Source organism: Camelus ferus, chromosome 26 (genome assembly GCF_009834535.1).
Source record: "Camelus ferus isolate YT-003-E chromosome 26, BCGSAC_Cfer_1.0, whole genome shotgun sequence".
NCBI lineage: Eukaryota > Metazoa > Chordata > Mammalia > Artiodactyla > Camelidae > Camelus > Camelus ferus.
The window spans coordinates 14,434,835-14,449,521 of record NC_045721.1 but is presented as its reverse complement, the minus strand read 5'-3'; the positions used below and the strand labels follow the sequence as shown (position 1 = coordinate 14,449,521).

Genomic DNA, 14,687 nt, shown 5'->3' with positions numbered 1-14,687 from the left:
TTATCTGCGGTGTCTTTGATGCGTTAACCTGACTTTATCATCACCGTCTTACTATATTTTAATGCAGTGCAACACACTTGAGATAATCAAACCTGGACTCAAGTAGAATGCTCAAGAAATTAAACGTTTTGGTTAACGAAACATTCCTTCAAAATGAGAGGGGAAAACACCCCCCCCCCCTTCAAACTGAATAACGTGCTACAAGCCACTGCCCCGTCCTGAGGACGAGTAGCCTGGGGACAGCCGGAGCTCAGATCGCAGGACCACGAGCGTGGAGGCGAGCACTCCACAGCGCCATGGGCATTTAGAGTTTGTAGGAGACTGAGATACGTGTCTGAAACAATTTTTAAAAACAAAACCCCTGAGAGCCTGGCTGTTTTCTTGGAATTTACCTTCTGTGGGTACAGTCTTGTGAACAAAAATAGCTCATGTCTGTTGAGGTGGCTTAGTGTGTGTGTGCCAATGCTCGACTTGTGTGAGCTCATTCTATCCTGATAGCTATGAGGCTGGTTCCTGTTCTGATTACTTCTGCACCCTGCACGCTGTCTGTCGGAACATCCAGTACCCGGAGAAGTCGTGTATCCTGCCCCGCCCACCAAGCCATCTCTGGGGAGATGCCTGCGCCCTGGCCCTGGTGCCACTGAGTCTGGGAAGAGAGAGCTCTACCTTCAGGGAAGGATACGCTGTTTATTTTTAAAACGACTGTTTTCTGGGGAAGAAATCCATTTGAAGGTAAATATCAGAGTTTGGCTGAAGCAGACTTTCATTTTCCCAGAGCAAATTGGACCCAAAAGGCACCTCCGGATAAGTACGAAAGCGAAAGGGAAGCAGCCAGGATTTCCACAGAACCTCATCATTGTCATTTGTTCTGCTCAGAAAAGTGAAGTAAAATGAGCTTTGAAGGAAAGTGAGATTGAATTAAAAAGACACCTGTCCCGCGGTATGAACTGTACTCAGCACCACCCAACTGTATACTTAAAAATGGTTAAAATGGTAAATGCTGTGTTTAACAAATATAAAATTATGTTTGGTAAACATAAAATAAAATAAATTGGGGGTGGGGGGAACCAAACTAAAGTAAAATAAATGGAAGGAAAAACAGAGCATGACCAACAATATTGACCGAAGTCCATGCAGATTCTTCCCCAACAGTGAGCTGCTTCTGTTTAGCAACACTTCTCAACATCTTTCTCTTCTTTCTCTTCTTCTCTGCAAACGTCCCCCATCCACTGCTCCATGATGCTGGGAGGCAGGGTTAGCCTGGCCCGGCGCCCGCTGGCGGCTTCCTGGCCCACCCTCCTTTGTGTTGTCTGGGGGGGAGTAAGCTGTTGCCAGCTTCGGCCAAACGAAAACCCAGATGCCCTCCCCTCCTCTCTAGAAGCTATTTATTGTTTTCAGAGGAACCAGCCATCAAAGAGACCTCCTGGGCTCCACCCACTCCTCCGAACTTACAGTTCTCCACCGAAAAATGCTAACATCCGACCAGACACCACAGAAACATCCTGAAAGGCGATGCCTGGACCTGATTTTCCAGGGAGCAGCCCAGGCTTTCTTTATGACCGTCTCAGCCAGTGTGTTTTTAGTGGTGACGTTGCTAACAATCTAGCTTCAGTCTCCAGCGTCTCCCTGTTCTTACCCGGCGCTGATTTATATTTAAGCCATCATCGAGGCCACTTGTGCTAAGCTGTTTCTTGTGTCCTCCCTTGGCTCAGTGTTGTGCCAAGAATTCCTCTGCTCTAAACTCTGGAAGTGTGTTATGATGAGTCTGAAGAAACAGAGTGTTTCCAGGGAAGACAGAAATGGATGGTGTTGATCACTCACCAGGGGTTGAGCCCATGGTCCAGAACGTTCTTATATTAATGCTTTTTATATTATCAACAAAATAAAAACAAAAAATTTTAAATACATATTTTGCAAAGAAATCTTAGGTCCAAGAATATCTATCGACCCTGGTTTGCGGGAAATGGGTCTAAGGTGCGTGGAGGGAGAGTGGTCCACCTGAGGCCAGGAAGTGGTATCTTTTCCTAAAGGCAGTGAAGAGGACCAGCCCTCACACTGAGGGGTGGGGAGTGGATCCCTCTGTACCTCCCAAGTGTATCTATTTATAAAGGCGTTAAGTCAACCACGCACAGTTGCCCTTAGATTTCTAAATCCTAAAATTCCTCCGCATGGCGGACAAGGCCATCATCCCTGATCTGACTCCCGCTCACCTTCCAGCATCCTCTCTCCTTGGTCACCTCCTTTCTCCTCCCCTGCCAGGAGCCACCCATATCTCTCCCCAACCAACTCTCAGTACTCCAGGGGCTACACTCTCTCAGCTCCTCATGCCGGTCCTTCCTTGTGGAAGTTTCCGACACTCCTCTCCCTGTGTTACCTGGCTAACTCTCAGCCTTCACCTGTTAGCGTGAGTCTTCTCCTCCCGGAACCTGTACTTCTGCTGGCAAGGCACTCACACCGCTGCCTATTAACACTGCTTGCTAAGTAGCCTGTCTTCCCACAAGGCTGAGAGCTCTGTGGGTTCAGAGGTTGTGTCTCACTCACCATCATATCTCCAGCTTCTGCCCAGCCCAGGGCTTGAATATCATGGATACAAAAAAAAAAAAAAAGTTGTTGGAAGAGAGGAACAGAACTGATGAAGGGAGGGCAGAGGCGAGAAGATGGACAAAAAGCAGAACAGGAAGGAGGGGGAGCAGAGGAGTCAGGAAACGGCAAGGTGGTAACAACTCTTGTCAAGAAAAAAAAAGTCTTTGCTGTTTCTGGTCTCAAAAGAGAGTGGCGATCCCCATGATTGGGATGGACTGAGTCAGGAATTAAAATCAGAATCGGTCTCAGCACCTGGACATACAGAACCTTCAGCTCATTCCTCCAACTCAGAAGGACTCAGAGCCTTCAGTGAATTTATCCTCATGTGGGCACAGGCTCACACACGCCCACCCTTCTTTTTACCTATTTGTTAGGAAACTGAATTCTTCATTGTTGAAGATGTAACTTGAAACTGTGACCACCGAGTTGCCTAAAAGGATGAAAGAATTTGTGCGAAAGCACAAAGTGTGCAATTATTTCACCCAGTCCATCCTCATTTGAAGTGTTTCTTTAACTGGTGAAAGGGTGACAATCGTAGCGCAGCTTAAGGCTGCCATCTAGTGGACCTTCCTATGACATGCACCTGCCAATTCTAAGGGAGCCCCGTAGGAGCCACCAGAGAGCACAGGTCATCTTGGCTCCCTCCTCTGGTGTGGTCCAAGTCCGCCTTTCAGGATGGAGGATCATTTACGGGCCTCTGACAGAGTTCTCCTTTCCAAACAGCCCAGTGTAATGTTTTAACATTCTCATATCCAAAAAGTCATCCTAAATCAATGTGAAATTTCAACCACTTTCTACTCAAAGCTACCCCAGCAAGAAATCAATGCAGCAGTCTGGAAGAGCATATCCTTTTCATTTCTGTTTTGAATCTTAACCTTATAAATCAGATTTGTTATGTAGCATCCAAAGAGCTAAAAAAGAAGGAAGGCAGGCAAGAAGGAAGGAGGAAAGTAGACAACAGATCTGTCTTCCCTGAAGCTTCCACTTCATTAAGTCTAGAATGTCCTTCAGTCTCAACGTCTCCCCCCAGACATGCTTCTGAGAACTGCAGGTGAACACTGCAGCAGCTCTACATCGGGAACCGGGAGGCCCGGGTTTAGACTCAGGCTGCCATCCCACCAGTCTATCACTCTGGACCAGTCATATACCGCCTTTGACTGCCAGTTTCCTCATCTGTTACAAAGAGGGGCTCATGTGTGAAAACCAGTAAGACTGCTTTGGGCTCTGAAGTTCAGCAAGCTTGTTCCCACAGTCACAGGTATCGTGATCACAGGGCCCTGACTCACGTCCCCTGCAGGCTCCCTGCCCCAGCCCCTCCTCTCACTGAAGTACTCAGGGAGGAGCTACGGGGAGCCAGGCACAGTGCTGCAGAAACAACAGTGAACGTACAGACACCATCTCTGCCAAGCCTACAGCCGAGCCAGGGACACACACGTAACACAGATGACCAAGGAAACAGTCATCCCACCACTGATGGCAAGTGTGTCAGGGAGAACGTGTAACTGGGGCCTGGTGGACGCTGGGGGCCGACGGCCAGGAAGGCTCCCTGAGGATGTGACAGGCCCGCATCTGAAGGACGGGGTGCAGCTATTCCAGTGAGGGCAAGACAGGCTGGAGGACCCAAATGGGCCAAGGCCCCAGGAAGGATGGGGTTTGGATCGTCCGGGCATCAGAAAAGCCCGTGGAGCCTGGAGTGTGGACAGCAAGTGAGTGAGGTAAAGAGGGTTGGGGAGCGGAGGGAGAAACAGGACGGGATATGCCTGGGCCTGTGGGCCACGGGAGGAGCATCAATGGTATTCTGAGAGGAATGGCTCTCCCGAAGGGCCTGCAGCAGGAACGCTGCACAGCCAGACGTGCTTCTGTGAAGGATCTGACTGCCATGGGGAGAACTGAGGTCGGGTTCGAGATCGGGTACAGAGATGCCGGATCTGTGACTACTGCTGGAAGACAGACGGGTGGTGCTGAGGTGCTGGAAGTAATCATGGAGCAGTGGCGTCGGCAGGGCACGGGGGTTGACGGGAGGTGGACGTAAAAGGGAAGAGTCCAAGGTGATTCCGAGGCCTCTGGTCAAGGGCAACCGGATGGAGTGAGTGCCCTTCCCTGAAGCGAAGGACACAGGGGGATGACCAGGTGTGCAGGAAGGTCATGGGCTCAGTTTTAGGTGCCTATGTTTCAAGAGAGACTCATGAAAGCTCCAGGCAGGTGAGAGGCATTGGGGATCCCGAGCTCAGGAGAAGCATTTACTCTAATAGGAGATAAATGGAGGGATGTGGTGGTAAGAGGCCCGGGACCAGAATTTCACGTCTGGGAGAGGAGAGGGTCCGAGCCAGCAAGGGAAACTGCAAGGAGGGCCAGTGAGGCGGAGGAAGATGGCAGGATGTGGCTTGTGGAAGCCAAGAAGGCGATCCCGTCCGCTAGATGGACCTGGTGGGCCAGCCACAAGGAACTGAAAGAACTCTGCACTGAGTGACCTTGACCTTGGTGATAAAACGCATGTGGAGTTGTGGGGCAGAGGCCAGGTGGATGATTGCAGAGTGAATAGGAGGATTGGAGACACTGAGACTAAAGGGACTCCTCTGAGGGGCCTGGCTGGGAAGGTACGAGAAGGGAGGGCAGCTGGAGGGGACGTGGGACCACGTGACGTTTCTCAGCACGGAGACTTAGGGAAAGGAGCTCACTGCGAAGGGGGGGTTGAAGATGCAGAACAGGGAGGTAGTACCTGATTCTTAAGGTTCCTGAGGAGGCCTACAGGATGAGATCCAGGGCACAGATGGAGATCTGGCCTCCGTCAAGATGCCACAGCCTCCCTCCACCGCAGCTGTGAGAGCAGGGAGGCCGGGAGATGTGATGAGGGCATTCAGGCAGGGCTAGGGCCCTAGCGTCTCAGTGAACTGGGTGCTAGTTTCAACAGCTGAGAGTGAGAGATGGGGCAGGTCAGAGGGCCAAGAAGAGAGAATTAAGCTCACTAGAGCAGCAGGTTCTTCTTGGCAAGGCGCCCAGGAGGCGACCACAGACCCCGGGCACCATCCTGCCAGCTGCACGCTTTCCTCCGGTGGGGCTCAGGGTCCACATGCTGACCGGGGATGGTCGGCAATGAGGCTCGTGTGGGGTTGGGCATTTCCAAGAGGGAATGAAGGGAAAAGAGAGGGCAAAATAACTTAGGATGCATTTAAGAGTTCAGGAGAGTGGGGAGGGTACAGCTCCGTGGTAGAGCACGTCCTTAGCATGCACGAGGCCCTGGGTTCAATCCCCAGTACCTCCATTAACAAAATAATAAATAAATAAACCTAATTACTCCCCCCAGCAAAACAGACAGACAAAAAGAGTTCAGGAGAAATGACAGACTCTGGAGTCTGAGATGAAGAGAGGAAGAAGTGGAGACAGAAGGAGGCAGGTGGGTAAAGAGGGAGAAGGTTGAGGGGGTCAACTGACTAATGGCTCCTGGAGGTCAACGCGCAACAAAGGCGGGGGATAACGGGGCAGGATCCTGGGGCACAGCCCCCTGCCAGGTACAGCCATGCTTTGCCATTGCCTCTTCCCACAGCACACAGCACACACGTTCACTCTAAGTATAACAACCTTTAATGCTGAATGAATGCATGACTAGAAACACACTTCTGATGTGGCCACTAAACCCTTGGGGAAAACCAAAAAAAAATGTCCTGACTTCTGGTGGATGTCAGGCCCTGTTCTGGGTGCTGGAGTCTGAGCCTGAACCAATCAGATGGGGTATTTGCCCTCAAGGGGCTTACACTTTCAGGAGGGCAGAGGAACACAGGCCCAGATGGCAAAGACATGCTCAGTTAAATGAAAGTGCGAAAGGGAGGTGCAAACGTTCTTGGACCTTCCACATCAGAGGACACGCTGGCTGTGCACAGTTCCCTCATGTGTGTGACTCCCGGTCAGAATTAACTGTCCCCAAAGATCACTTGGATTACTGTCCTTGAGAAATACATGTTGCCCAGTAACAGTTAGTTAGTTTATTGAACATTTGCCATGGGCCAGGCAACGCTTACTGGAGATAATATTATCTCCATACTCCAGGTGAGGAAACTGGGTTCTAGGGAGATTACTGATCAATGATCACCCTGCAGGTCAGTGGTAGCAGCTGGGTTCCCACACAGCCGTGCCTCAGCCTGACCTCTGCCCCCTAGCACGCCCCTCTTCTGGTCAGAAGGTTAAATGTGGACAAATGTGGCAGCAGGCGAGCTTAGTTCTGGAAAGCTACCCAAATTGCTTAAAATGAGCAGACTTTCAGAACACCATCAGAACACTGGAAAGAACTCATTCCACGGGAAAAGAAAACACAGGATGAATACTGCTCTATCCGAAGGCCCCGTGTTCCGGGAAGGCTGTCAAGGGCCGATTTGTTGAATCTCTGGTGTCGAATAAATCGTGATTTTTGTCGTTGTTTGATATGGAGTCATGACTAGATGTTTTCCACATTTTTCACATTTTTCCATCAAGTCCTTGGGGTCCCACATCTGTCTTTACTTTCTTATAAAGCCCTAACTGTGCTTTGAATGAATACTATTTAATGCTAAGTCAAAACTGGTTTTTTCAGCTCTGGGACATTTCTCTTCAATTCAGACTCATGTTCACTTCACTTCGAGTCCTTAAGATTTTTTTTTTTAACATATTTTGGCCAATGTAACTTTGAAAATACTCCTAGAAAATACGAAATCTTCAAGGGCCAAATCATTTAGGTTTAGGATAGTTTGTATAATTCAATGACTAACTGTTCCAAATAACTTAAATCAGCTCAACTCTGGTTTTTTTTTAAAAAAAAAAAAAATGTAAATTTGACTTTGGTAAATTAAGTCATTTAAAAGGGACCTGGTAGTAAATCCAGCTAGGTTTGACCCAAGCAATAGATACACCCCCCCACACACACACACACACAAACATCAAGGGTGGAGATAAAAATGGGAAAAACAGTCTCATTCTCCTACCCGCTACTCCTCATCCAGCCCGATGACCCTTCAGAAAAAACGCTACACTGTCATCACATGGAGCCAGAAGGGCATCTTCAGAATAAAATGTGAAAGAGGACTTAACACAAGAGGTTAGAAAGATAGAGGGGTACTACTTATACAAATATATTAACTTATTTATTCTCCAAGGCGTGTGTGTGTGACAAAGCAGCAGGGGGTCTGTCATCCAATCATTCAGCAGATAAAGCTAAATGCCAAGCACTCAACTAAGTTCCAGTGAAAAAACAGGTTTAAAAAACAAAACAAAGGAGTTACAGGTATGAAGGATGCTCAACAGAGGATGCGCAGGGGGCCATGAGGACGCAAACCGAGGGAAGCCTGGCACGAGCTTCCCAGAGAAACTGACCCTGAGGCTGAAGTCAGCCAGGTGAAGAGGGCCCAGAGTGGTCCAGATAATGAAAGCAGCAGGGTTTAGGCCTCCAAGAGCTTGGTGTGTCTGACGATGTCACGGGGACCCAGGCCAGTGAAAGCAGAGACACTAACCTAGGCATAGGGGTGACTCCAGAGAGACAGGATCAGGGAAGGTCTTGAAGAGTCGTGTGAGGATGTTAGACCTTGTCACCCACTGAGTGTTGAGTAGGCGGGTGACACCATCAGACGTGCACCTTTTAAACTTGGCTCCAGCTGCGGAGGAGGATGGAGGGGGACCAGCCTGCGTGTGGTTAATGCAATAATGGTGATACCACGTCTGGGGCTGGGGTAGCGACACCAGAGATGTAAAGAGGACAGGTTTACAGCTCTTAAGAAAGCTGAAGTAACTGAACTTGGTGACTGATTGGATGTAGGGAGGGAGAGAGGGAGGAAGGTGGCAAGGATGCTCCCCAGTTTTCAGGCTGAGCAACTGAGCGGATGGTAGTGTCCTCAAAGCGGATGGAGATCTGTGGAGGTGGTGTTTGTGTGGAAATAGGAAGGTATTTTGAACATGCAGAGTTTGGGATGGATGTCTGAGAGCCACGTTCTTTCTTTCTCCCACTCCATTCACCCCAAGCAGACCATCTCCTCTTTTTCTCTGTCCCGTATCATGTGACAAAAGGTCTGGAAAGAATCTTAGGAAGCACACTGTCCAATTCCCTTCATTCTTCAGGGAGTGAAGGGGGCTTCCCCAAAGATACACATGCCTCACAGCCCCCTCGCCCTCCCTGGCACCCTCTGAAACGCGCTGTTTCCCTGCCTTTCATAGTTTTCATGATCATCATCTTAAGCACTTTTCCTGAACAAAAACTGTGCTTCCTGAAGGTACTTATTCAGATAGGAGAAATCTTTGGCCTTCTTACCAATAGATGCCTCAGAATATAAAAGTTATATACTTGGGGAAGTACAATGAATCAGAAGCAGTTGAAAAGGTCAAACACAGTTTAAGTTGGTCTCTGGCCACAGGAACCTCCTGGTAGGTCATTTCAGTTTTCATTACAATTACTTAAAAAATTAACATAGAGCATCGAGTCTGTTATTATTTACAAAATAAATTCTGAAATTTCTATCTCCGTGCACCACTGTTTCAATTACCTGTCATACAGCTTCCTATAAAAATTCACTGGTTTAACCAATGTTGGTAGGATTTGCAATAATTATTTTTAACTAGGTGAGGAAATAAAATCGAGAGCTTTTGCTCACTGAGCTTCCACTTGTATAAGCTACTAGAGCAAAATGGTAGATGTCAGAAACCAAGCGATGTTCCACGAAGGAGCAAACCAAACCCTTGATCCAACACAAGTCAAAAAAAAAAAAAAAAAAAAAAAAAAACCCCAAACAAGCTTACCTGAGGCGAGTGTCCTTGAAGGTGTCAAGGTAGGCGGGATAGCTCCATCCGATTTTATTCCCTTTACATCGAAGCTCTAGCGTTTGCCCCGCCGTCAGACTCAGGGTGGCAGCGGGCTTCTGGAAGCGTCCTTTATCCATCATTTGCATCATTATAGATGGTGTCTTTGGCGTTGAATCCACTGAGAGCCTGTCCTTTATTTTAGGAATTTTGGGTTTCACCTTTTTGTTGGCAGGCTTGATTCTGTTCTCTCCTGGCTCCTTTGGACGCTTGTTCTTGGGAAGATGTTGGCCAGTGACTGCTACAAACGTGAGGAGAGGAAAATGAGCTTTGGAGGTTAACACACCCAGAGTGTTCAACCTCTAAAACAGATCACTTTTCAATACCCTTCTCCCCTTATGTCAAAATTATTCTCAGGTATAATCAATATTTCCTTGGTTCATTCTTTAAACCAGTTAGTAACTGAAAGAGAACAGATTTCAGCTTCAAAGATTTTGTTCAAATTCAGCAAAATATTTTATGAATTCACGCTTCCCAAACAAAACTGCTTTTCCTTGTGCTGCACACTCAGACTCACAAGCTCTAAAGTGGCCACCAGGTTGGCAGAACCAAAGCCTCTCAAGGTCTGTTTCTGGTCCTTGCAATCTCAGTACTGTCATTACTCATGTTGAAACTACTGTTTAAATGCAGGAATATGTAGTCTTCAGGGAGTGGAGACACAGCGACGCTGCAAGCACACTCAGAAGATTTCCAACCATCACGAACTTCCTCCCGGATGAGTGCGCACAGTGTCGTCTGTGTCAGGGCTGATAGCATCCATGTAGGACACAGGCTTACGAAGAAATAAGTCCGAATCCTGTGCTCATTTAAAGCCACATATTCGTCACTCAAACTCAGTGGTAACTGTAGCAATGGTTTAGAACTTAAAATGCACCAGGAGCAGGAGTGTTGTGTCACCAGTACTGTTGAGAATTGCTGGCAAATGGTGATAAATAGGAATGGACTGACCTACTTCAAGTCCATTTTCTTCCTGCTGTTTTCCCCCTTCTCTACACAACGCTGTCCTGCCATGGGAATGCCTCTGGGCTCCAGACATCTCCACTGTCCACCCGCCGGCATGGCCGCGCGCTGTGTCCACCCAGCAAGGATGAGAAGCCAAGGGGAGGATTCGTCTGCCCTGCTGTCTGCACCAGCCCAAAGGCGACCTAGATGTGAGCCCAGAGTTACACAACGTCCCAGCTGACAGGATCCTGAGAGATCGTTTAAGTTCTCACGTTGTAGATTTAAAAAAAAAAAAAAAGGAGGCCTTAGAAGTTAAATAAATTGCACAAAGCTGGTTAGTGGCAGAATGAGGGAGTAAAACTCATTTCTCCTGACTCCCATTTCACTCCATGCACATAAACAGCCTGTAGATATTTTGAATAGATAACTACACAAGCCTTGGCCAACTGAGGGAATTAAAGGGCATTTGTATAAAATGGGGAACTGAAAAATTGGAAGGAAATAATTTTTTTCCTCTTTGACATTCGTATTGATTATCTAGTATTACCTTGGTGTATAAAGGGCTTGGGGTGATCAAAAGTACAAAGACACTGAATTGGGATCAAGAGATAGAAACAGGTAAGCGTTGTAAGCTCTTAGACCAGCGGGCCAGGCAGGCGGTGAAACGGGGTGAGCCAGCTGGGCCTGCAGTGGCCAGCGCCCTCCCGAAGGGATGGCTGCCTTTGGGGAGCACATGCCCAGGGTTACAGGAGATGCTTTCTCAGAGGATGGTGGAAACGCAGGTCTCCTGACTTATCTAGACCAGAAACTTGATTTTTTAGAAACTTCAGGTCTGAATCTCTGAGGCTAAGAGTCAGGTGGTGGTTTTCTTTGGCAGGTGGGGATGACCAGGAGGGGACAGGAGAGGGATCGCTGGCCTTGATCTGGGCTGGTCACATGGGTGCAGTGTGTGAGCATTTCACGGAGCCAGACTTAAGATTTGTACCAGAAATTGAACTGGTGAGGACGCAACTCAGTGCAATGAGTAATTGTGGCTTCCTGGGCGCGTTTCCCTTGGAAATGGAAGCCATTTGGCCTCTACCCTTGGTTCAGCCTGGCCCAGACTCTGGAACCCATCCCACTGAGCCCCCACTCAACTCCTTCACTGGCTGCCTCCTTTGGGGTCAGCGGCCTTGCCCCCTGAGCCCAGCTATCCCTCCCACGACTCCAGGTCCATCTGTGACCTCCTTCCTGCCCATCCTTCCCCCTCTCTGGTCCCTCCCGCTCACAGGCTCTGCTGATCTTTCTCAGTCCCTCCAGGGAGCAGGGCTGTGTCCTCCAGCATCAGCCTCCAAGGCAAGTCCCCGATGCCCGCTGCTGAACCTGCCCTTCGTGAAGACTTCCCCCAGCCCTGCACAAGTATTTACCCCCAGGGTTCTAACGACAGATGGGGGTGGGCATTGGCGCCCACACACACATTTCCCCAACTTCCCAGAAGGGAAGGCGTTGTAACCGCTGGGAACAGAAATATACTAATCTAGCAACATCGGTTGTGAAGCAGAAGCCTCAGTGTTGCAACGGAGTATAAGTCACTGTCTCTTTCCTGAGGCAGAAAATAAAAGCCTAACCATGAGCCCTGCGAGTCATCCGTGCCCTGCAAGCATTTTATTCCCACGGTGCCTATGAGAGTCACGGACCTCCGAACTGATGTCTAATTTGGTGTGTGTTCTTTATCATGCAAGCTATCGGCAATGACAACTGTTTGTAAATCCTGGGGAATTTAGACCGCCCGTGCAACTTGCCTGACTTCTAAGCCCTCAGATTCTGTGTGGTGATGCTACTCCAGAACAATCGACTACCTAATTACGGATGTTATGCCTTCCAGCTTGTGCAAAATCATTTGACCAAACAGGCCCATCAGCTGATTTAACTATAAATTAGTCCAGCTGCCATATGGTGGACTTGCCCATGGATTGATGGCAATGACACTAAATTAGAGGAGCCAGATTAGTGGCCCCCCATGACATCAGGACTAAGCGATTTCCAAATCCCATGTCTAACTTTTTAAAAGAATATGATGCTTCAGTTTGACTAAGTAAATTTTTTTTCCCCAAAGGCCTAAAAATATGTGAACTTGTCTTGTAGACATAAAAGTGAAAGTCCATTACCATTGCATTTTTGAGATTATGGCACAGAATATTTTATGGAGAAATAGGTGGCAAAATCCACAAACCATTAAACATCAGTATGGACCTGAGGTCCTGAATAGAAAGTCATTACTGACTTACTGTGCGACCTTGGGAAGTGATGTCCCTTCTCTATTTCCTCATCTGTCAGTTGAGAATCACGTGGTCCTCATGATTGTCTCGTGGGTTGTCATGGGGATGAAGTCAGTTAACATGCTTAAAACTCTGAGACTAGTGTCTGACCCACCAGTATAAGCACTAGTGGGCGGCTGCTGATCGCTTTGTGTTGTCCCATGAAGTCTCACGGTCATCTCTACGATAAAGTTTTGATGGAGGCAAAGCAACTGTTCTTCCTAACTTACAGGTGAAAAAGAAATGGAAACCACGGGTGCCAAGTGGCTCGCCCCAGGTTACTAAGAAGGCAGGGGAAACCCAGGTCTGGAGCCTTCTCTGGTCCGTGTTGCTGCTTTCAGTTCACCGAGAGATTAGCGCCGCCCTTCACTGGCATGAATCTCACACACAGGACCATTGTCTAAGTGTGGCCGGCCCAGGCTCCGGCGAGGAGTTCCAAGTCAAACAGAACTTGATGCCCAGGATGAGGGCACAGCCTTCCTGGAAGGGCTGGCAATGCTTTTCCAAGGCACATATTAGAATCCCCAAGTGAGGAGACGCTGGTCAAACATGTCTCCAAAAGGAATGAGTAAGTGTTACCCAGCCAGAAAAGTAATCAGGATAAGGGGCTCTTAACTCTTCAGCATCAGCTGAGGATGGACTGCAAACAATCCTTATTGAACAAAGGTGATCTGACTATTAACCTCTCTAATTCTGTCAGATTGTGCGGGAGGAGAAAATTAATTCATTAGAAGACTCACTGGCAGCTGCTGAGATGAGGACTCCATGTAAACACAGCCATTAACATCAAAGACCTGGAGCTGTTCATTTTTTCCCTCCCTGTGAGCAGTTAAGGCAAAAGACCTGACTCAAGAGCCGCATCAAAACCACACTATGAATGTGCTGAGTAGCTCAGGGGCTCCTCAGACTGAGTAACGTGCCCCTCTTTCATTTCTTCCATTCCTCACAAAACACCAGCACCCCACAGGAACACACACACTTTCCCAAGAGCCAGTCTGTGAAGCCGAGGCAGCAGTGACAGTAGGGAGATGAAAACATCCAACAATGAGAGGCTTTCCTTCCCTTTCTCCCTTCCATAACCGCCCCCCCAACGGCTTCAATGGCCATTTTCTTAAAAGAGCAACTTCTAAGCATTAGATACTTCTATTTCAGGATAAAGACCTCAAACAAACATTTTTAGAACACAGTTCATCATGCTTTTTTAAACTGAGATGTAACTGACAGCTCAATTGACATATTAGTTGCAGGTGTACAAGATACTATTCTGTATTTGTATATATTGTAAAACGACCCCTCTCTTCTTGAAACACTTTATTTGCTTGGCTCCCAGGCATGACGCTGTCTTGGTTTTCCTCCTACGTCCCTGTCAACTCCTTCTTGGTCAGTTTGGCGGCCTTTGTCATCTTCCTTCCCTGCCTGAGCTGAGTCTGAAGGGCTGAATCCTCACAGCTCCTCTCAGTCTCCTACACTCAGTCTCCAAGTGGCCTCACCCAGGCCGCTTGGCGCTAACAGCAATTCTGTGCTGAGCACGGCCCAGTTCCTGTCCTGGCTTTGCGTCTAAACTCCAGACCTGAATATCCTGTTGCTTACTCAGCACTGCCGCTTGGAAGGCTAGCAAGCATCTCAAATTGGACGTGTCCACACTGACCTCTAAATGCCCTTTCAAATCAGCTCCTTCCCTGGTGTCCCCTTATCAAGTAAATGCAACTCTCTTCGCCTAGTTGCTCAGGACAAAAACCTCCAGGTCACACATGATTCTTTTCTTTCTCTCCAAAGCCACGTCCAGCAGCAAATACTCTTTGCTTCACCTTCAAAACAGACCCCAAACCCAGGCTCTTCTCCTGACATCCACTTCGACCCAGACTATTAAAACAGCCCCCAGAAAGTTTGTCTTAACTTTCTCTCATTGTCTCATAAATATTTATTGTTTGTATGAATTATATTTGAGACTTAAACAGATGCCAATTGATTCAGGCAGATGTTTGTAATCATTCCCACGGCCTGGGCACACATTGGCCAGGGAAGATCAAGGAGGCAGAGGTTGAGGCCGCC

At 48.2% G+C, this 14,687-nt stretch overlaps 1 protein-coding gene across 3 annotated transcripts in view; it reads right to left on the bottom strand.

The window, feature by feature from the left end:
• PDGFRL (platelet derived growth factor receptor like) overlaps positions 1-14,687 on the bottom strand; it is a 37,861-nt gene that overhangs the window by 21,547 nt on the left and 1,627 nt on the right. For 2 of the 3 annotated variants that reach the window (XM_032468635.1, XM_032468633.1), the window contains exon 2: positions 9,337-9,637. In XM_032468635.1, the coding sequence (XP_032324526.1) occupies positions 9,337-9,637 (301 nt within the window). The remainder of the gene's footprint in view (positions 1-9,336; positions 9,638-14,687) is intronic. The other variant, XM_006192878.3, reaches the window with a different exon arrangement.